Source organism: Epinephelus moara, chromosome 10, assembly GCF_006386435.1.
Source record: "Epinephelus moara isolate mb chromosome 10, YSFRI_EMoa_1.0, whole genome shotgun sequence".
Taxonomy (NCBI): Eukaryota; Metazoa; Chordata; class Actinopteri; order Perciformes; family Serranidae; genus Epinephelus; species Epinephelus moara.
This window is the reverse complement of record NC_065515.1, coordinates 19,649,916-19,672,490: the sequence shown is the minus strand read 5'-3', so window position 1 is coordinate 19,672,490 and position 22,575 is coordinate 19,649,916. Positions and strand designations below refer to the sequence as shown.

Here is a 22,575-nt window from a genome sequence, read left to right as displayed (position 1 = left end):
TGTCCTTGTGAGGGTGTGTACAGTATATGTCCATGTCTTAGGGAACAAAACCTAATAGCTGGATTATGTTATTTACTGCTGTCTCCAATATTTCTCTTTCCCACAATACAAACGCATTGATTCATATGGACAAAGGAAGGCAGGCAGGCAGAGTGCACTCCCACACACACACACACACACACACACATACACAAGCACAGATACGCTTATAAACACATGTACACATTCATATACACCCTCACACACAGAATGACACCAAAGTACAGAGAACAGACACAGCAGCTGCCAGACTACAGCCTGCTTTTTTTCCTTCTCCTTGCAGCTTTCTCTGTACTGTACGTGCCTCAAATTTCAAGCATTAACTCTGAGTGTGCCAAGCAGACTGATATTTAATGCCGTGCGCACAGGAGGATGTCTGTTTCAGAGGTGTTCGGATAAACACACAGATACATAAGCATGCGGGCACGCAAACACAGCTGTGTGACGCGAAAAAGCACGCACACTCCAATATACACAGATTAGAGAAACACACATAGACACAATAATCAGGCCCGTGTGAAATAAATCTCCTCAAAGGCGTGTGTCAGGGAGTGATGGGGGACCATTGTGATGTCTGAGTAATAATTCTTTTAATACGCCTTGTTTCACAGTCAGACTGTAATCAAACAAGAGACTGTGGATCCCCTTGGCTATAGGGCTCAGTGCAACCATAATCACCCCCCCCTCCTCCTCTCTCTTTTATGTAAAACAACTCTTTGTGACATTCTAAATCATAACCCCGGGTTTGCTGTTGCCCACATACTTGTACGCTGTCAGTGAAGATCATTTTGCCGCACTGTGTACAGTAGTTTTACATCAGCGGGTAAGACATTCCAGGAGAAGCGGTAACTAGCAGCATGGGAGTATGAGAAAACATGATCTCGAGGTGTGTTTTTTGGATAAGACGGGGGGAAACGTTCTTCCTTGTCTGGCAGCAACTGGCCGCCGTGTCTTACGAGGTGCCGCAGAGATCGCGATCAGATTTCAGAGGGAACAGGTGACCTTGCGACCTCATGTGCTGAGTGGCCTTTACTGCCACCAGACACTGGGTGGTTAGGTATTATCCCACGATGTAATATCAGAGACGTTGTGAACAAGACTGTAAATCCCCATCGTGGGATTTCCCCCCTTTTTATCGCCCCAGTTAAATTCACCCTGATATTGTAACCAGGAATGAGACCAGTGGGTCACAGCGTAGATGGAATAACGTCACGGTGTGTCATAAAATGCTGGTTAAAAAAGCTACATGGGAGGAATAAAGAATGGAAGTAGGCATATAGGGAGATCCTGTCGTCCAGCGGTGAAGAAGAACACCTTCAGCTGGAAATACTCTCCTCAACAGTGCCCTAATATCCAAGAAGTTCCTCCCAGCTTACACAGTTCAGAACATTATCAGTAAGTTGGACAAGACTCTGGGATTTAGGAAGGCCTTTAAGTGATATAAGGGACTTTTTGAATTAGCCTGTCACTGCAGGGTTTGAGGTTGGAGGTCACTTGAGGGGATTACTGCACATATTCTGGGCTGGACTGTTGTGTATAGTGGGGTGTTTGATTTGGTCTGGTCCTGGCTGGCCTGGGCTTGTGTGGTCAGTCAACATGAGTGTGATTCTGCCAACAGTCAACAGGAGTTTAGATCAACAGGGTAAAAACGTGAGTGGGAAGTTGCTATTAACAACAACTTTCACTTAAATAGTTTACATCAGTAGCAGGATCTGGATCAATCATAAATAAGTGGAAATCATTTTTCAATGGAACTTGAAACACTGTTATAAACAGTGGATAGATCTTTCTGAATGACAAGACTGGGTATGTGATCCCTGATCTGCATGTGCGTGATGGCCGTCTTTGTCCTGTTGCTGTGTGTGTACGCTTTCCCAGAAGGCACAGCTAAGGATTTACTCAAATCCTGTCATTTAGTGTGCGCTGCTCTCGCTGGGCATGATTTGAACAGTCTTTAGGCCGACTGCAGGAGAGAAGCCAAACAGACGCATATACTGTATGTTTAGACACGCACGCACTCAAATGTAAATATCCAGATTTAAGGCAGCGTTCGTGGATGATCATGGAAGAGGAGGACCACGAAAAACAGTGGGAGTCCAAAGGCGAATAAAGAGTGCACGAAAAATAATAAAATAGACAAGAGAGACGGACAGAGGCAGCAATAGAGAGATAATGAAAGAGAGAGACAAAAAGATGGAAGCAGACAGAGAAAGAAACAACAAGAATATGACAGGACAGAAAAACAAAAAGGGTGATTTTCCACATCAATACAGTCTCCTCTCACACCGCTGTGTCCACTTGGGTAGCTGACAGGGGGCTGGGGAGAGGGAGTGGGGGGGGGGGGGGGGGGGGTTGTTGTCAAGGCACACAAACAAATTGGCCGTTTTTAACACATCCTGATCCTTGCTCCTGCACCACCAGCGAGCGTAGGAGGGAGAAGTCTCCTGCCATTTTACCTGAGCACCTCAGATGGCTGTGAAAGCTTGATGTTGACGTTTAAAGCATCCATACCTCTCCTTGTCTCGCTCCGCTTTCCCTGCTTTCTCTCTAAATGTTGCCATGCACAAGTTGACCTCTATGTAAGCACCGCAGAAGACAGGAATGAATCATAGTGGTGCTTATTAGTGAGCTGTATATTCATCAGACTATAAGAGGTAGGCTCTCTGGGGTGACTGCTAATGCATATGACTCACAAGCATCTGTAACAGCTGAGCATTTTTGCATTGCAAAGCACTTTTATAACACACAAACTACAGGGCATTGTTTTGACCACATGCAGAGTTTTGTAAGCTAATTGGCAAGTCGCGTCAGTGAGCCCTACCTTATAATTTCAAACAAATTGGGTCATTCTCTTTCTTACAATCCCCACTCGCAAATGTATAATTTGAGGGTGCAGCAAAGATTGAAATTGTATGCAAATGTATTGACATTTCAACAATTAAAGAGGAGGTCTTGATTTGTGTGGGTGTTAACTGCAGCGCCGGGGGCTTTTATACGGAAGTGATTCAGAATCTAATTTTGCGACAAGGGATAAATAAAAGGTTTCCGAGGCTCACCTGTGTCCCATTGAGGCAGTGAATGGAGTCTGTTTGTGCACACTTCTGGTAAGAAATAGATTTTGATATGCTTACTCAGTGCTTTGAGGCCAAATATCAGAGCTTGGCATGAATAAACGGTCCATAGAACTGGGTGCATAATGGGTTTTCTCTGGGAATACCTCATTTAAATCAATTTAATCATCTCACTTACAAGACGCGACAAAGGAATATGTCTTTTTATGAGCTCCTATATGCAAGGAGGAAAACAGACGCAGGGCCATGGTTACATGAGTAGATTACGGCGCTGCTGGTTGAAGCCAAGAGTGGGACTTACTGACCCATTTAATGTCTACTTCCAGTGGAGCCGCATGTTGGATGTGACCCCATCCACTCCCCCATAATCCTACAAGAGATGATCTTGCCTCGACATGAGCGATGTTATTGGACTTGACAAGAACCCAACTGTCTGCCACACAGTGTCCCAACATCACTTTGATGTGATTGCATTCCATGACGGAGCGAATCATGTGGTAGAGCTGTTTGTGCACTTGAGAAATTCAGGAATAGTGGAGCAGGACGTACAGTGGACAGGCTTTGAGATTCTCTTGAAGAGGAGGAATCTGTGGTTACAATAAAAACCTGCCGATCCTTGTTTTTACTTTGAAATAAAGTCAAACAATTAACACAGTTCTGGATCTGTATTGAGAATTAGCCATGCTCTCTTGTACAAACAATGCTCTCTGCATGTGATGATTCGAGCCATGTTCTTTTCAGCTCCTTTTCTCTTAAGCCAAGTGCTGCTCAAAACACGTACCTTCAACTTTTAACAGTACAAAAGCCTTCTGATAGCTTGTTTCAGTGCCCAGTGAAGCAGGCCCTGAAACGAGCATCGAGATATCACAGAGGGGGCATCCAGTGACAGCCAGAAAAAAGTGCCATCATTTATGTGTCAACATCAGCCATGTGGGAGGACAAGTTTATTGACATCTTGATGATCATCCTGGACCATTCTGCCTTGCACTCATCGACTGCAACTCAACATACATTAGTCAGCAGCAGGGCCAGGCTCACGTCTCATTTGTCAAGACGAGAGAACGGAGTCCTTGTTGACGTTAAAATAAAGATGTGTGAATACAGAAGCCCTGAGGAGCAAGTACAGTATGTCAGGCTGTGTGTGCTTCTAAACATAATCTACAGGAAAGGAAGTGGGCTCCTTTGGGTGCTTGGGAGGTCTGACTGTGTGAATAAACACTTGTAAAGTATATGTCTGTCTCACACACACACACACACACACGCGCGCGCGCGCTAACCAGAATGTTGTCCTATTTCAGGGCGGATCCTGTTAAAGCCTCTGATTTCTCCATAAGTAATCAGTGTCCATTCGGCAAATGAATAAATCAATTGAGCATGCAGCCTGTCGATACACAGCTTATTCCAAGAATCCATAACAGCTAAGCAGAGGATAGAGGCTGCTGTGGAGGCTGTTGCTTGACTACTTAATAATCAGTTTACCATATACATAAACACATGACAGCATGTAAAGACATGCGCCAATTGTTTGCTGTTAGACAGGCGAAAAGGTGACATTATGAGCACTTTTACAGCAGCTGCCTGGAATCAGCTCATTTGAATTCTCACTGTGTCACGTTATGTTTTGGGCATGACTTAAAATAAGGAAACACTTTTTGATTGTAGCATATTCCTCAACTGCTCTAAATTTACTTGTGATATGCAAATATTTAATTTTAAAAATCCCTTAGTATCTGTCTTTTTGGCTGCAGAGGAAGTTCAAACAAACAATAACAAAGAGGGAAACATTTTTTATCTCATTCCCAATGATTTTTGCAATATTCTCTACTCAGCTCCCCCTCTGCATATTAATTTCGCTTCCCAACCTGGACTACATTCTTTGTTACAGTAAAGCTCGCCTTGGTCTGGCTATAGACTGATGCTGTTCCACAGGCTGAACCCAATTTAGCAGCCCCAGCCCACGTCCTGTCAATACAAAAGTGAACGAGCAAACACATTAATAAATACTGAGCTCTCGGATAATCTGTGGAAAAGTTGCTTGACCTCTGTGGCTCATCACTGACTGCGTTGAGCATTACGTGGACTTAGGACTCTGGGTGTGGAGGGGATTAGGATGATTACTGTTATTATATTCTCAGGGTAAGGACTATTGCAGGCCTAGGCTAGCCTCCCCTCAGCTCTTGACAGCTAAATTAAAAACATACGCTGCCGATGTGACCCCGGATGATTGATCCTCCTCCCTTGTGTATACCATGTCTTTCTCTTTTAGACAGAACCTCCTGTCCTTACACTCTTCCTACAGAGTGTGAAGTACTTTTTTTTTTTTAATGGCCGATGGAGATTTGGAGTTTCAGCATCACTTGGGGAATGATCTAACCTTGCCCCAGGCCAGACTTTGCACCTGTCCGGGCATGTATGTTTCCAGAGGTGAAAGTATATCTCTCTCTCCCTGTCATACTCTCTCTAAAAAAAGGGATATGCTAGCAGGGGTCCCTTGAGCGTTAGCACCGGGACTCAGGGAACGCCCGGATGGTAAACCTCGCCAAATCCCCTAGATACTGATCCCTTATGATATGGTAACTGGCTTCGAGGTGTTGTTTACCACAGAGCCCCACTCACTCCACCCCCCCAGAGATGCTTTCCTACACTCCAAAGCTTCCGTAACATATCTAGCACATATTAGATTCTAAATTAAAAATCAGTCAGCTGTGACACTTGATACATAGATGGGGAATACCAAAGGAATATCAAAGCGCACTTGACAGCAACTTAAATCCCGATTTCAGCAATGCAATTTAACAATACTGTCTGGGAAATAAATGATTGTGGTGGTGGTGTTGGGGGGGCTGGCTTACCATGTGCTGGATCAGGTGGGCCAAACTCCAGGTTGTATCTCAGGATGTAAAAATTATTCCAAACATAAAGCTGGTTATCTCGCGGATTGTAATCCACAGCTGCAATGTACTGGTACTGGTTGGGAAAGTGAATATCAACATATTCCCCACGGTTCTGTTTGGTATTGTAAATGTAATCGATCAGACTCTTGCTGACCTCGCTTTCATTGTCTTCATAGGTGGAGCGGACCACATAGAGTACTCCACAAACCATGAAGGCATTGGAGGCTGAGCGCTTATCATAGGCAGTGTCCCAGGTAGCCTCGAATCGTAGCGTGTAGGGGTTCAACTGGCTGATCACGATCATGCCGTTGTTCTGCTCGGTGGCGTAGATCACCCACAGCCCGTTCTCATCTACCGCCAGGTCAATGTCAGTTTTACCGCCCCACTTGTAGGGCGACGTGTCGTGGTAGTTGGCGTTATTGATGATCGCCTCACCACTTTTAATTCGAGTTCGCAGGTCAAACTTGACAATGTTGCGGGTACGCTCCTTGTTGAAAAACACCGCCCCGTCGTAGACCACAAATCCAGTCCCATCCACCCGGTGGGGCAGCTTGTAGGTGATGGTTTGCCGGGCGTTTTGGAAGTCATCCAGGGAGGAATACTCAATGAGAGTGTCTGTCCTGTAAGGAGTCCAAGGCATGAAGTAGATTTTGTCGCCAGCTTGCAGTGGGTCTTTGCACCAGGCGCCGGCTTGTTGCTCCGCTTCAAATAGAAAGGAAGGATCACCGACAGCTTTCAGAGTCCCAGGACAAAGAAAAACTAGTAATGGGAGAAGAGTAGAACGAGAAACAGACACAGGTTACCATGTGAAAAGTAAAACCTTACAACACTATATGTAACATCCGTATAATCTCTAATGTCTTCATTTTGTTTTACAGGTTGTCCACGAGGAGTGGGGACAGACACACGTTAAAGAGTGGCCAAAACACAACTAACAGCTATAGCCAATATTCACAAGCAGTATAAGGATTTTGGTTTTGTGCATAGAAAGAAAAAAAGGATTAGGAAAGTTATTAAGCATAACGTTTAAATATATAAAGTAGTCTGTAACGAAAGGAAGCTTGGCCTCATAGACATTTACTGTTGGGAATAGAACACAAATGAGGGGAAATAGAACATAAACAAAACTTAACAAAACAATTGGTCCTGTAAACAAAACAAAATGCAGCCAACTAAAGTCACTTGGCAACAGACGGGAGAGGTTATGAGAGAGCAGGAGTCAGCGGAGTCTGCAAAATGTTTTTGTGTACTTAGACATGTCTCAGTTACACCGCCTACTCTACGGTATATACCTGAGAGGCTTGTCATTACGAAGTGGTGCAAATGTCACAACCATTAAAATAAAAATAAATAAATAAAAAAAACAAAACTTTCAGTAAGGGTCTCTTGAGGTGTTTTGGTTGGTGCTCTGAGGCGAAGGAGGCATAAGAATCAACAGAGAAAAGAGCAGCAAGTGGTCAGGTGAGAATAATGGGGAGAAGAGTGAGAAGGGCGGGGGCTCGAAGAGAAAAGGGACAGTAGAAAGCAACAGCTTGAAAAAAGGGCCAAGAAACACTGTTACCATGGCATGCTATGGAAAAGGGTTTGGAAGCCAGGCAATATGAGATTCTGCTGAGTAGCAAAAGCACCCAGGGAGAATGAAGAGAGGAAGCCCCTATGGACTGCAGCCAATATGCCCCCATTTACATCTTTTGGCTGCTCGTGTGCCGTCTTTTTTTATGGCCAGCCTCACTTCCCTTGTTGCACTACACAGGCCGTTAACATTACAGTTGGGGGGATTCTGAAGATAACGTCTGCGATGGGTTTGTAGGGGCCACCATGGGAAAATAGGTAGTTTACAACCAGATGCCACAAAACAAGGAGCTAGGGTTTGGATCGTGTCTGTTATTTACCTTTTTGCTCCACTTCTATTTTAAGCGTTGGAAGAGAGAATGAAAGGGGTGCAAGGGGAAAAAAAGAGATTAATATGAATTAACGGTCATTGCTACGATTACATATGCAGAAACACGTTATGAGACATGGACAAAAACGGGTAGACCTATTCAGAGAAAGCAGGAAAGTTGTAAGAAAGGTGACACACAGCCGTCAAGGTCCTGTCTTAGAAAAGGGGTTAGATTAGAACATCGAAAATAATCAATCGTCACAGTGGTGGATGGATTTTAGATTTGGATTGCCAACTGACTGCGAGTATGCACCATTGCAAATGGCATAACGTCTGACATTAACATATAAAATCTTTGATACTGGTTTGACACATGGGCAAACATCAAACAAAGAAAGAGACTGATCTCGTTTGAATGAAAATTGTTTAAATAATTACATTATTTGAAACATTTTCAGTGACTTAAAGCCACCGTGCGGATACTACGGTAAAATTTTATTTATTGCATCATTTTATTGATTCATGTTAATTACAGTTTCACTTGTTTTATACTTCATGTGACTGCTGCAGTGGTCTGTTTAAATCCACCCACCACCATAAACCAAACAGAAATCCAATTTTGTAATAAAAAGAAAAAAGAAAGTTAAATATTATTAGTAGTAGTTTGTTTAATATTTGAAATACATGTAGATTTGAATACAACTGCTATATAATTTTACCATTTTGGACAATATAACACCTTACGAATACCTACACAAGTCTCTATCTAACACTAATCATACAACCCCGATTCCAAAATGTCAGGACGCTGTGTAAAATTGAAACAGAATGCAATAATCTGCAAATCCTTTCCGAAATAAATTCAATTGAATACACTAAAAAGACAAGATATTTAATATTCAAACTGATAAATATTATGGTTTTTAGTAAATATACACTCATTCTGAATTTGCAACACGTTCCAAAAAGTTGCCACAGAGGCATGTTTACCATGGCTTTACATCATCTTTTCTATCAGAAACACTCAGTAAGTGTTTGGGAACTGATGACATTAATTGTTGTATTGAAAGTGAAATATCATTCTCAAGTGGGCTCCCCAAAATCTTCCAGATTTAAAGACTGTCAGTGTAAAATGAAAATGGGCCAGTTCCCATTTCTTTATACAGGAAGGGTCTTAAAAACTAAGGTTTCTGTAAGTATTTAATACATTTCAAGTGCAGTGTTCAATCCTTAATTCCCTATTTCGATTTTTGACGGATTGAAACTTTATGATTTTCTTATCGGTGTAGGTTTATTCAGCAAATACCAATATCTGATCTAAATTTCATGCAAATAGCAGCATTGGAAAAATGTGTAATAGACAAAATTTTTACGTGTTAAATTCTCATCTCAAAAAGGATTTGCAAATCATTGCATTCTGTCTATATTTGTTTTTCACAGCCTCCAGACTTTTTTGGAATCCGGGTTGTACTTTGCCACTTTTACAATTATGAAGCCACATGTACATAGAAAAACAAACACTAGCTGTGGCCTTCTCAAGGAAGCAGGTAATCAGAATAAGTCACTGAAGCACAATACATTAATATAGCTTATGTGCACTCACTGTTGAAATGTGCATTTAATTCCACAGAACAACGCTGCACTTAATTTGTTACTTTGTGCTTTCTGATACAAGCCTGCTGTAAATTAGCCAACGTGCACATTCAAACAAGGCACCTGTGCTAAGAAGCATCACCAAGTCCATTCATCTGAGATGTTAATGGCTGCTTTATGGAACCATAATGAGACTTAAAAAGTTACAAAAGAAAAAAGAAAAAATTTCATTGCATGAAAATCACGAGCTTAGTTTTAGCTGCAACAAGAATGAAGATTTCTAGAGACATATTTATAACAAATATAAAACTATTTTTCAGAAAAGACATTTCTCAGACACGTCTAAAGCCTGGGTCAGACTACAAGACTGTTCAACAAGTCACGTCTTTCCCAACTGGGACAGTTCAGATAAACAGTCCATCTGCTTGCTGTTCAATCAGCAGGTTGTTGACCAAATGTGAGGGGATAAAGACGGGCATCACAGAGAAGTTATTCCGTCATTCAATGACTCGACTTCTTACTGTGTGTCCAGAAAAGCTCAGGCAAAAATAACAAGATGAGATAATACCAATGTATTATGAGGTACTGATGCTACAGTGTGTATTTAAAGATATACTACGCAAGGAGCACTTTTTGTATTAACATAATGAGAAAATGTCGCTGATAAACATATCTGGCAAGTCTCAAAAATGTTGATAATCAAGGTATCAGCAAAATGTTCACTGACAACACATTTCAGCTGTTTTCTGCAAAAATAGGCAGTCTTGCAATACACTATCCACTTGAAGTGACTACGGCATTAATTTTTAAAATTCCTTTTTGATTAACATTTAACTGAAATCGTGACCTTTCTGCAACCTCAACCTAAGTTGTTGCCTAAACTTCAGACAGGAGTCTGGAAGCGAACCTGAAGTTCTAGTGTCAAAGTCACTTCGGAGACCCTTTGTACATGCACCATCCTCCTCAATCATCTCCTTTCAATCGTTGTCTATAAACATATTCCAGGCAGCGATTACACTGCCACAACGACGTCATTAAGAGAGCAGTTTAGCAACACACAAATGTAATTTCAAGCAGACAAGGTTGAAAAAACTATGTATAGATTCACACAGACGTAATCCCTGTTAATCATCACTTATGACCCACAAGAAATGTGTGTCAGTGTATTTATCTGCAGAGACTCTGCTTGTATTTTCTTATTTATTTCTATTTTTGCTGTCTTCGGGGCGTTTCTGTGCACAGCACACAGGTGAGGTCAGGACTTTACAAAAAGGTGGCGACCAATTGCCAGACCGTAGGCAGCACACATACAAGAAGAAGCTATAAAAATCATGGACAGAGAGTAGAGAAACTCGAATGTAACGAACAAGAGTGAACCTGAGGTTGGCTTTCACTTTCACTGGCAATACTGCTTACAAACAATAACCGAAAATTATTAAAAAGTATTTTATTAATGCAGATTGATTCAAGGACATTGCTTTTAAATATTATGTATTAGCAACTCTTTACTGATGCAGATGTTCATCTCCCAAGTACAGGCTGCCTGCGTCAGTTCTTTTGCCCTTGCTCTACACTTTTATTGGTTTTTGTCTTTCTCAGATTTCAGTCTCAGATGGTTTCACGAGACAAAGGCTCGACCACAGCGGGCCTGCGAGGATCAATGTTGAAATACTAAATGTACACATTTTGGGCCAGTTTGCGCCGTGGGATAATGTGAGCAATCATAAACTAGGTTCCCCTCAAGCTCCAATTAGTGCAGGTTCGTATTACAGTTTAAGTTTTATAATTGTCGAGTCTGACCTAGGCTTCAGTGGCACAAAAAAGAAACGAAAAAAAAAAGCAGAAACTAGAGATTCACAAGGATCCGTAAATGAATGCACGCCCTTCTGCAGAAGAAATTCAAGTGTGTTGCGGCTAACTACGAGATCAAACACGGAGGACAGGAAGCAAACAAATGAACAAAAAAAGTTGAGTTCTCAGAAGCTGCCTCGGCCACATGAAACAGAGGAGGCGAGAAGTGGACAGAGAGAGATGGCGTGAAGGAAACCTGGAAAGGAAAGGAGAACACATGACGAAAGACCTGATGGCGTTAGTAGAGATGTAAAAAATAGAAATAACAATCAGTGTGATCAGAAATCAGTCAGTGGATGAAGAGAGTGAGTCAGATAGCCGAGGAGGTTTCCTGCAGATTGCACAGGGGGAAGGGAAGAGAGTCAGTCACTTATAATAATATAGCAACATTAAAAACAAACAAACATGAGACACATGCCAACTCACACTAACCCCAGACACCCTAAACTTTCTCCACTAGACTTTAACAACTTTCTGCAGATCTCCTGCTTTCTATGACTTGTTGCTAATCAAATTATAATGAGTATTAACAATCACTATTAACAATAAGGTGTCCCGTCTTGATATGAATGGATGTCTGCCGTCAACTGCAGATTCAGCTAGTGACTTCAGTGTTAAATTTAAATTGAAGCATCATGTAAGCTACACTGAACAAACAGGGATAAAAACTGAACACAGAAACGAAAACACCAAAGGGGACCCAAATATCATGCTTTTACAGCTTAACTTTTCATAATCTAGCCATCACTGTCACATGGAGCTGGGGGTTTAGTGGCATTAGAATGTGATGAAAAATGAGAATATTAGCATTGAGGGCTGTTTATGCCCACTGGCAGCGACTCTACTGTTCTGCAAGGGAAGAATAGGGATGGCAACTTTTTTCTTTCTTTCTCTCCAGCTTTTTTCTTTTATAAAATAGCTTGCACAGAGCAGTCTTCATAAAGAAACATCTCTGCTTTTATGTTGCCCGATTCAAGCAATTACTAGAGCCAATTCAGAGGGTGACTCAGTGCCAGGTGAAGGCAAAATTTACATCCTTGGCTGGAACATGAAGATAATGTTGCTAATGAGGGCGGTTCATGACAAGAACCAAATTATGAAGCCAAGAGGATGAGAATGGTGGAAATGTAGGCAACTTGTTGCAAAGGCCACTTGCACAGAAGTGAAAAATCCAAAAAAATTGCTTGTGTGATTATGCAAAGGCTCAGACAATAGGACGGATTAATTGCCACATTACATTCAGTCGGTTATAGAGACAGGAAACAACTGTTTATCATATTATGTTATTAAACTGCTGGTTATATTTCATGGCACAGATAGACTTTGAGGGGCAGCGGCTACTGGTCAAAATGAGGACACTGTCTGCGGTCCCGTCGTTGATCAGCTTAATGGGGATTTAATATGTTGTCTTGCAAAACAACTTCTCAAGTCTTGTATCCCGGCAAATCCAGGGGATCCTAAGCTCCTGGACCACTGCAATGTTTTTAATCACAAATCTTGGTATTTGGCATATGATCTATTCCATCTGAAAACTAGAAAACTGCAGCTATCCCATCTCAAAACTGTAGTAAGGCTTTGCTCCGGTGTGGAAAAGCTCAGTAAATCTTCCCCTATGATTGCCTTTCTCTGCGTTAGTCTGACTCTACAGAATGATCTTGGGTATATGGATTTTATTTTGGGGGGGAAGAGGAGACACAGGATTGGTTAGGGGGAGAAAACATGACACGAAACTTGCCTATATATCACAATCTATCACAGTTTACAACAGGACTTGAGTGGGAAAGGCTGGACTGGGCTTGTGTGGACTGACTGATCAGACTGGGAGAACACTAATCACTTACCAGGGCAGTTGCGATAGGATACATTCTGTGTTCTTGGTCCTATTCTGGTTGGGCATGGACCTTGAGAAGCAAAAAGACGGGGCTACAGACATGCATGTTTGAAACTGCTTTGAGTGAAGTGAGGACCTGTTTGGAATTTTATGTTAGGTAGACTTTGCCAGGACTGAGAGTCCTTGGGAAGATTATTTTTCACCGCACTACACCGGCCTTGACTGTTTCCTTGGTGCAAGAAGGAGGCAAAAGACAATCATAACAGTGGGTGGACATGAGTGCACCTTGAGGCTAATCCTACTATTAGGTTTGAGGTAACACAGCAAGACATAATCGATACTTCACTTAACTATGAGGCAAGTAAAAAAAAGAGAAGCAAAAAAACAAGCAGCTTGGTGTTTAAAAAGCTACAGGATTTGGCTTTGCTCAATAAGGTGGACTCAAATGCTCATTACAGCTTATTCCATTTTTAATTACAGGTCCTCAAAGCCTCCGAGAGGTTAACCTTTAAGTTGTAATGAGTTTCACCATCTAATGATGTTCACTAATGCACTCTGATTCTACACTGAGGGGAACAGCTGAGACAGGTACACTGGTAATGAGCAATGTAGGAGAAAAGTGTTGAATGTAAAAAGTACCGTAGAATAAAGATGCATTATTTATATTTGGGCTAAACTTCACCTTTCGAGTTGATTCGAGAGTGAAACACATCTCAAGACATCAGTGTGCAAAATACTCATTTGAATCCACAAGAGCTGCCAAATACTATCTTCCCATCACTCCCACTCTAATTATTTCAGTTCCACCTGATTAGTGATTCTGGCAATTCATCTAAATCTTTGTCATTAATCAGTTTGTAAAGGTTACATGGGGGAATTTCCTTCACAAATTGCAAATGAACATGGCAGCTTAAAGGACAAAGGGGAATTTTAATTCAAAGGGCAATCTAAAGATTGTTTGGGAGCAATGAATATTTTAGCATCCAAGGAGCAGGCAAAATGTTAACACTATCTCTTTAGATGAAATATTACGTTGTTGACTTACGAGTGGAGCCATTCTGTTCTGTTACATAATGAAACATCTGTTAACATATTGCAACACCTGTTGTATGGATGTATATTAAGCCATCAAGGTGAGCTGTGTTTTGCGCCTGATAGACTTCTCCGTGCAAGACTTGAGTAATGAAACACCCGCTTGCCATCGCGGAGAGTCAGCATGACTTCCTCTACCCTCCCTCTATTCTGCTACCTCATAACCAGGCTCGTCGATCGGCTGGAAACACAGCGAGCACATCAATAATAAAGGCAGTACAGAAAGAGGACCAAAGGGCTTTACAGGTCATATTTCATGAAAAGTTCATGGTGTGACACAGATGGAAGAAGAGACAGAGGAAAATGGTGCTGGAAGGTGTTGCAGACAAAGAGAGGAGACTGTCTGGACAAGGCAGTGGGAAGAAATGGGACAGGATACAGTATGATACAGACGAGAGAGAGAAGAGACACAGAGAGAGGGCAGAGGAGAAGAGGATGAGAGTGTCAGGGAAAAGGGAGGAGGGACAGTTTTCAATTCATGACAGAAGGGTCAAACTTACTGTAGGGCACACACTCATACTGGACCTCCAGGTACTTATAGGTCCCTGGGCAGGGGTCAGGGAAGACATCTGAACCCGTTATCACAATGCACTGGGTCCGATTGTTGCATCTGAGAAGGGGACAAAAAGAAACAGAAACAAATTTAGCAACAATAACTCGAGTGCCTTTTGAGGCAAATCAAAGAAACGCACAAATGTTAAAACACGTTTTCTTAACTCGTGCTCAGGCTGCGAAATATTCTAATTCCCCAATAAAGGAGCACCTACATTACCGTGCGGCAGTGTTAGCAATAAAGTTAGGGCCAACTTCATTGCTTTTCACTCAGCATTCGCCTATTTGTTCTTCTCCGCTATATGTTTCGTGTAAAAGAGTTCCTTTGTGCGCCGTGCTATTTTGTGTGTCTTTAACAAGAGCTTGGATAATCTGTCTGAATGTGTATAGGCCAATGAAAGAATCCAAAAAGGCTCTGCGACAATTTTTCCCCCTCCCCTCGGCATAATACAATATTACCTGTCTAGTCAATAAAAGGACAACGGTGTATTACATTCCCCATTTTCTGAATGAATCCTCCGTCTCTGCTTGTTGTGATCAAATCAAATCCAAGTGTGTGTATGTGTGTGTGTGTGTGTGTGTGTGTGTGTCCAAGTGCAGTGAAAAAGCTGTCTTTTGGGTCAGTGGTTAGGGTTAGGGTTAGGGTTAGGTAAGTAGTGGTTAGAAAATGAATGTAAGTCTATGTAATTTACCCAAAAGTGACCTTAGTAAATGTGTGTATGTGCCGTTAAACATATCAGCACTCTCTTAAACTTAGAGCTCTGTGAATAAAATAAAATGTGCAATTAAATCAAATGAACACGAACAACACAAATCAATGCAACACATCCTGGTGGATACAGATAAAGACTTATTCACACTGGACTACAATTGCACGGTGGCCTCATGCGATTTTGGAATTTGACCCCCCGCATCTGTGTTTGGTGGGGCGCATTTGCACGGGACAAACAAAGTCTGTGTTCCTCTCAAATGTCCCGATTTATCGATTTGAGCGTGCTCGTTCTCTGAGTGGATCGACATGCTGAGTGACTAGATTAGACTCCTGAATTTGCACCCAAAATGCCACCAAAGGTCTCATTAATGTTTTCCACTACAGCCTCCGTGATTTCTCAACCCGGAAGAGCAGAAAATACCAAAATACTAATTAAGGCATCCAATCACAAAAAAAAAAAAAAAAAAGATCAGAATCAGCTCAGTGTTTAGCAAAATGTGTGTTATGTTTTTTTTTTTTTAAAAACATCAACAACAGAGATAGCCTATATATAATTATTATAACTGGCATGGAGGAGCTGTCATATATGTATACATTTTGTTTTTCATTTCACCAACCATGCGAAGCAGTGTCAAAAGTTAATTTCGGGCTCTGCCTTTAACATCTGGAGAGCAGACATTCTAATTGGGCCTGTGGTGTGCTGTGAAGCCCGGGGAATTGCGGGTGACCGCCCTTTCCCTGTACTGAAATCATGATAATGACATCTATACCCCCAGCAAGCCATCTTTGCTACCAAGGGGACTTAAAATTCTATTGGCAATGTGAGGAGCCAGATCAATAACTCTGTTCTGCTGATTTAGCAGGGACCAGAGGTAATATTTGTTTCTTCTTATCATAGACCAGTGAGCCCATTTACAGCAGATCATTGGAAAATGTATTACTGGTTGCACTGTATTGTGCTTTGGGTTTTGCCTTTGTTTTGGGCCGCTGAGGTAATCACCGCTCTGTGTCCAAATGTTATTAATATAATATTAGGTAGCGCGCTGGAACAGTGGAGAGTTGCTTACTGTTGGGATGTATAGTGTTGAACAAACGCACGGGGGGCTGGAAATTGTTTAGGTTCTAGATTGAAAGCAACCACATTTTAGCCGCATACCATGAATGCATGCAGTGTGATACGCTTTACAGCACAAAACATTATTCAGCAACTTAAACAAACGGCTCCTGTGTTCAAATAAAAAAAACACTAAATCACAATAACAACAGGGAACAGAATTAGCCATTACTTTTTTTTTTAAAGCACAAAAGCAATTCACCTCCCTCCTCCTCCTGTGCTATTTCTCCCAAACAGCACACATGCCAATTAAAATAGTTCACACATTTTTTCCAAATACATTTAATAGAAAACACTTTTAATTTCACCCCCCCAAAAAAAAAAGTTGCTTTTGGCAATGTTAAAACAGTGCATTATATTATAGAGCTTTAATGACACATATTTGTGTCTGTATCTGCGCGTGTGCATGTGTGTTTAGTGAAGGTCTCAAGGGGCATTTCTCTTTATTAATGACCTTCACGTGTGATAACAGATGAGAATATCAGCATATTATATTTGTTTTTATGGAAATGAATTACTGTTTTGGAATTAAAACATGCACCTCATGCTGGGCGTATAATACGCTGCTTGTTTTTGCGGGTAATATTTCATGACTCTGCAGCACTTTCCATATATTATATGGTCACTTTGATGATTCTGTCCCTTTGCTCATGCATAAGCATATCATGCAGGAGCAATATAAATTACAGTGCTTTATCTAACAGATTCCGATGAGACCGGGAAATGACTGCCTGGTTTATATTAGGCATATGAAACAGAATGATATCAAAAATAAAATTCATGACACTAATGAGACATAGGCCTGCCATCGTTTCTCAGGCAAATGTATTAAACAACAGGACATAAGCACTGGGGAAAAAACACCTCATATTTCTTTTGAAACAATGTTGACATAAGTGTTGATAGCTCTTTCTGATATATTGCCCTAATTTTAGAGCTGTGGAGGAGAGGCGCCCTGATCTATGGGATTGTGTGACTCTGATTTCTCTCATCTGTGAAACCTTGGGCATCTCCTGAGACCAATTGAAAAAGCCCTAATGACTTCTTCCATGCATAGTCCTAGCCCTCAATTTGAGGCAGAGCATGTAATTGAAATTCCTCCCATAAAAAGTTCAGCATTTGGGCCTGCCAGGGCACAGGTCTCAAAGTGCACACTAATTAAATACATGTAAAATATGATATCTCTGACTATCTTTTGATAGTCTGAGGCGATATAGTAATTAATCATGTACATAATGAATATTAAGTCAAAGGAATCATTTCTCCACTTTCCTCCAGAGTGAAACATTCTATTTCTATAAATACCTTGACTTCTCAACAAGATTTTACTGAAGCAAAAGTGGAGAAAGGACTCATTTATTTTATCCTGTAATGCAAGAGAAAGAATAATTAGCTGGTTGAAAAAGGAGCTCAAGTACTTCACTTTAAAATTGTTGGAAGCTATATTTTATTAGGAGCAACATCACCCAGTTGTTTGCTAATATTCTCTATATGAAAAAAATATACAGTGCCTTATTTATTTATTTATTTATCATTGAGAAATTAAGTATTTCTAATATATCTATAACAATGGGTTGTCCAGTTTAAAAAACAAAAATAAGAACCTTACAGAGCTACACACCCTGAATATGACTCAATATGTGGTTTAAAATTGGCTAAAATTCTAAAGCTGTATCCACCTATCATTACTTTATGGTATATTTATTTTAAATTAAACAATAGTAAGAATTTTCAGTGTCAAAAATAGTCCTAACGTCATTTTTTTAATGAGGTAAGACTAAAATTAGGGCAGAATGGAGCCGCTCTCTGCTGTGATTGCCTCCATTTCCCCGACCGGCCTGTTAATCACACTGAAGTATTCCAAATGTAATCCCATCACATCTCTGACCTTTTGGGAGAGGCAGACATCAGTACAATTAGAGTGTCACCAAAAATGCTGCTTGGATTTGATGCAAATCTCCTTTAAAAATGAGCACTCCCTGCTGACAGCGGGGAAGGGGTGTGATAAGATGCCAACAAGGTGTAACTGATAGCACTCCTGATACCATGTATCCACATGCAATTTAACCTTTTCCACTGCCGTCATAAAGCATGTCAGAGGAATAATTGGACATGAAGATAATGTGCTAAATGAATAATAAATTGCCTTGAGCATAAAAAATTCTACAAACTCTATTTCCAGTAACAAAAGTAGTAAAAGGTGTTGCGTAGTTCTAAAGCCCAGGTAAACCATACAGACTGTAACCTAGATCTGTTTATCACTGATCCATCTCCAAATACACATACAACAACATTTTAATCAATGCTGCTGTGCACAGTCGATCAGTGTACTGTAAGCCTGCAACTCGGCTTTCCTTGGGTGTACTACTCTAACCTCTCTAAATCTAAGCTTAACCCCACTACTTCAACAAAATGCACAAATGTGCTGTATTTAGAAGGGCTTGGTGATATGTCTTAAAAATTATATCGCGATATTTTAGGCTATACCTCGATACACAATACATATCTTGATATGTTTTAGGTCATTAATGCTAGGACAGGGAGACAAAATAGGACAATAGAACAATATTTCTGACTACATACCCTCTCTGATGCGACAAAATTGTAGGATGACTTTTGTTTTTTTTTGGTCAGAAAATATAAACACAATGAGATTTTTGATCAATAATCACCAGTAATGTGGCTGTGACGAATAAGAGGGTTAAGGCAAATGTTAAAACAAATAGAAAAGTCTGGTAATTTCACACATTTCCATCACTTTGCTATAATGAAGGCCTTAAAACGAGGAAAAAACACCATTTATAGCATATCACGATACTACAATATCCAAAATCTAAGACGATATATAGTTTCATATTTCGGTAACGATATAATACCTTAATATTGCCCAGCCCTAGTATTTAGTGAGGCAGATGTGCTGGCTGATATTAACTTATCACAAATATATGGATATCAGCAGGTATGTCAGCCAATAGGTACCATAGAAATTGCAGTACAGATACAGATATGTTTGAGGTAAATGTGGGAACAGTGTCGCCATTATAGAGTTTGCTCACTAGAGAACATAGACACGTATTTATTTTTTTAACTGTAAAATCGGCCAATCATCTGACTACTGAATTTTCAAACTCTCAAATACCAATAGGTGGATGGGCATGAGTTCTTGAGTACTTGATATGGATGTCAGTATTGTTCAATATTTAAAGTAATTCCTTTTTTTTTTGCTTCACTAAAGAAAAAATAAATAAATATGAACATAAATTGATCCTATTATTTATTTTAAGTTTACATTTTTTGGATGGAAAGCAGTGATGTAATTGGTATCTATGAATGTCTGCATAGATCCCTTTAGCAAAAATGATAAATGTATAATTTTTGACAAAATAAACTTAATGAATGTGCAAGCTATGTAATGTTAAACTTGTGTGTCATAGCTAATCTCTACAGTCTGTGCAGCGCAGACAGGAAGGCTAACCCTAACCTCTACCCATGCTTTTATTCATTTGTTCATTTTGGACCCAGTTTTTACATTTGATTTTTTTGCTCTAGCATGGAAATGACTTAAAATGCTCTTCCATAACATCAATATTGGTTTTGGCCTCAAAAATAACGTTACTGGTTGGGCTAAAAATCATTTACTGGGCCAAAGGCTCGGTCTACCAAACGAAGGGTTGGTTGGTACTTTACAGCTTTGATCTCATACATCAGTATTCTAACAAAAAATCATCTTGAAATAGTCTTGTCTTCATACCTTCAAAAGCACTGCATTTACATTGAACCAGTACATAAGTACCAGTCATGGCGGTCTCTCATGATGTCATGTGCTGCTCATGTGACACATCCAGTTTAGAATGAGGGCAAGACACTCCTCAATCGCTGAATCCAAGATTGTTTTGCTCCCACTGCTCAATATTCTATCCCTAAACACTCTACAGCGTTCAGGAAGCCTAAGCAGCCATTTGTAATTCAGAATATAAAAAATAGCTTCAGCAGCGAAAACAATCGCCGTGTAACTGGAGGAGAAAAACGACATGAGTGAGGGGAGCACATTACAGAAAAAGGCACAATCTACTTCCTGGTGCTCCCAGTTTGAATTTCAATCAAATTAGCGTCTCTTAAACTCAAAGTGACCCGTCTAGCTCCATTTCATCTGAAATGCTGATGAGGTTCATGGCACAATTATCGAGGCAGACATCTCTCAAGAGGCAAGCCTGTTGATAGCAGACAGGCCATTGAAAAATTAAATCATTTCCAGGGCCACAAAATGGCAGCGAAAGAAACAATCTGTTGCAAACAGGACACAGGACACACAAACACACACACACACGCACGCACACACACACACACACACACACACACACACACACACACACACACACACACACACACACACACACACACTGGATGTATAATCACCTCCAATATCAGTATATTTAGACCATTTTCTGAGGGGGTGGCCCAATAATGTTTCAGGAAATAGGTTGTTAGAAATTAACCATTAGCATCCTGCTTTCAACTTCGGGTCTGAGCCAATAACCGGGGTAAGGCATCCCAGAAACTTGTAATTACTGTCATATGCTTGTGTTTATGTTATATTTACTGGAGCTGCCAATGGTGCTCAACGGGGGGATTCCAGGCTCTTACAGACTCAGGAGGAAGGCTGTCTGACTCACATCCGTCCATCTCACCTATTGATTTTTAACCAACAAAAGGTATATTGCCACGCCACTGAAGTCAGTGGAAATACTATTGTGACATTCAGCAGGTCTAAACGTGACCTTTATAAGACGGCTGAATGCAACGCTAACACACCCCCACGTAAAGCCAGAGCAACACAGGAATTACTTAAGAACAACAATGTTAATGTCCTGGAGTGGCCGGGTCACAGTCAGGATCAAGAAATTGTGGCTGAACTCAAAGAAATGGCTGTTCACTCATGAAACCCGCGCAACTCCGCAGAGTTTATTTAGCCAAGGAGAAGGGGAATAAGTGCCATGTCCAGAGGGGCAAAGCTGATCGAGACTCAAGACGGTTATTGCTACTAAAGGAGCATCTATTAATACGTTTTAAAGATATTTTATAGGGCTTTTTTTTGTTGCCTTTAATTGACAGGACAGTGAAGCGTGAAAGGGGAGAGAGAGAGAGAGGGAGAGACATGCAGCAAAGGGCCACAGGCTGGACTCGAACCCGGGCCGCTGCAGCAACAGCCTTGTACACGGGGCGCCTGCTCTACCACTAAGCCACCTCCCTCCCTATTAATACTTTTTAAAACTTATTTTCTATTTCATAATTTGTAATTAGTTTGGATACACTTGTCAAGATCTGTTTTCACCTTGACATGAAAGAGACTTTTTTCCTTGATAAGAAAAATAAACACAAAGCAGCCAATTTGAATCTCTTCTGAAACAATAAGACATGACAACTGAGTGTATGTGCTTGTCGGAGGCACTGTATGTGAACTTTTTTTAAAAACAAGCAGAAAGCAATGCTGTTGATGACATTTAGTAATGATTTTAGGTATTTGATTCAACTGAAAATTAAACTGTGTGTACCATGACAGATAATTTTAAAGGGTATCTTTTAAAACATTGGTAGAAAAAAAATGTATCTCACACACATTATTATTACGACTAATATTGTCAAATAGGGGTGATGCATATGGACAGTAAGTGTTGCCACAATATTGGAATTTCTAACTTTGATACAATACCTTGAAAATATAAATATATGACACCATTTTTGATGCCATGGGGAAAAATGACATTGGGGTCATACTATTTAAAATTTCTATTATAGGAAAAATATAACAAGGCTGTAACATGACAACGCCGACTTTTCTACTCTTGGTTAGTAGCAGAGAACAGCAGAGTGACTGCAGTAGTGCAAGTGTTCATAACGTCTAAGATTGTTGCACATTTAAACGGCAGGTAAGTGCAAGTAAAAA

The 22,575-nt window shown here is 40.7% G+C and overlaps 1 protein-coding gene across 15 annotated transcripts in view; it reads right to left on the bottom strand.

Annotated features, from left to right (window-relative positions):
* Window positions 1-22,575, bottom strand: part of adgrl2a (adhesion G protein-coupled receptor L2a) — a 242,152-nt gene that overhangs the window by 31,004 nt on the left and 188,573 nt on the right. For all 15 annotated transcript variants that reach the window (XM_050054607.1, XM_050054615.1, XM_050054616.1 and 12 more), the window contains 2 exons: window positions 14,754-14,863; window positions 5,963-6,763 (listed from right to left, as the gene is read on the bottom strand). In XM_050054607.1, coding sequence (XP_049910564.1) covers window positions 5,963-6,763; window positions 14,754-14,863 — 911 coding nt within the window. The remainder of the gene's footprint in view (window positions 1-5,962; window positions 6,764-14,753; window positions 14,864-22,575) is intronic.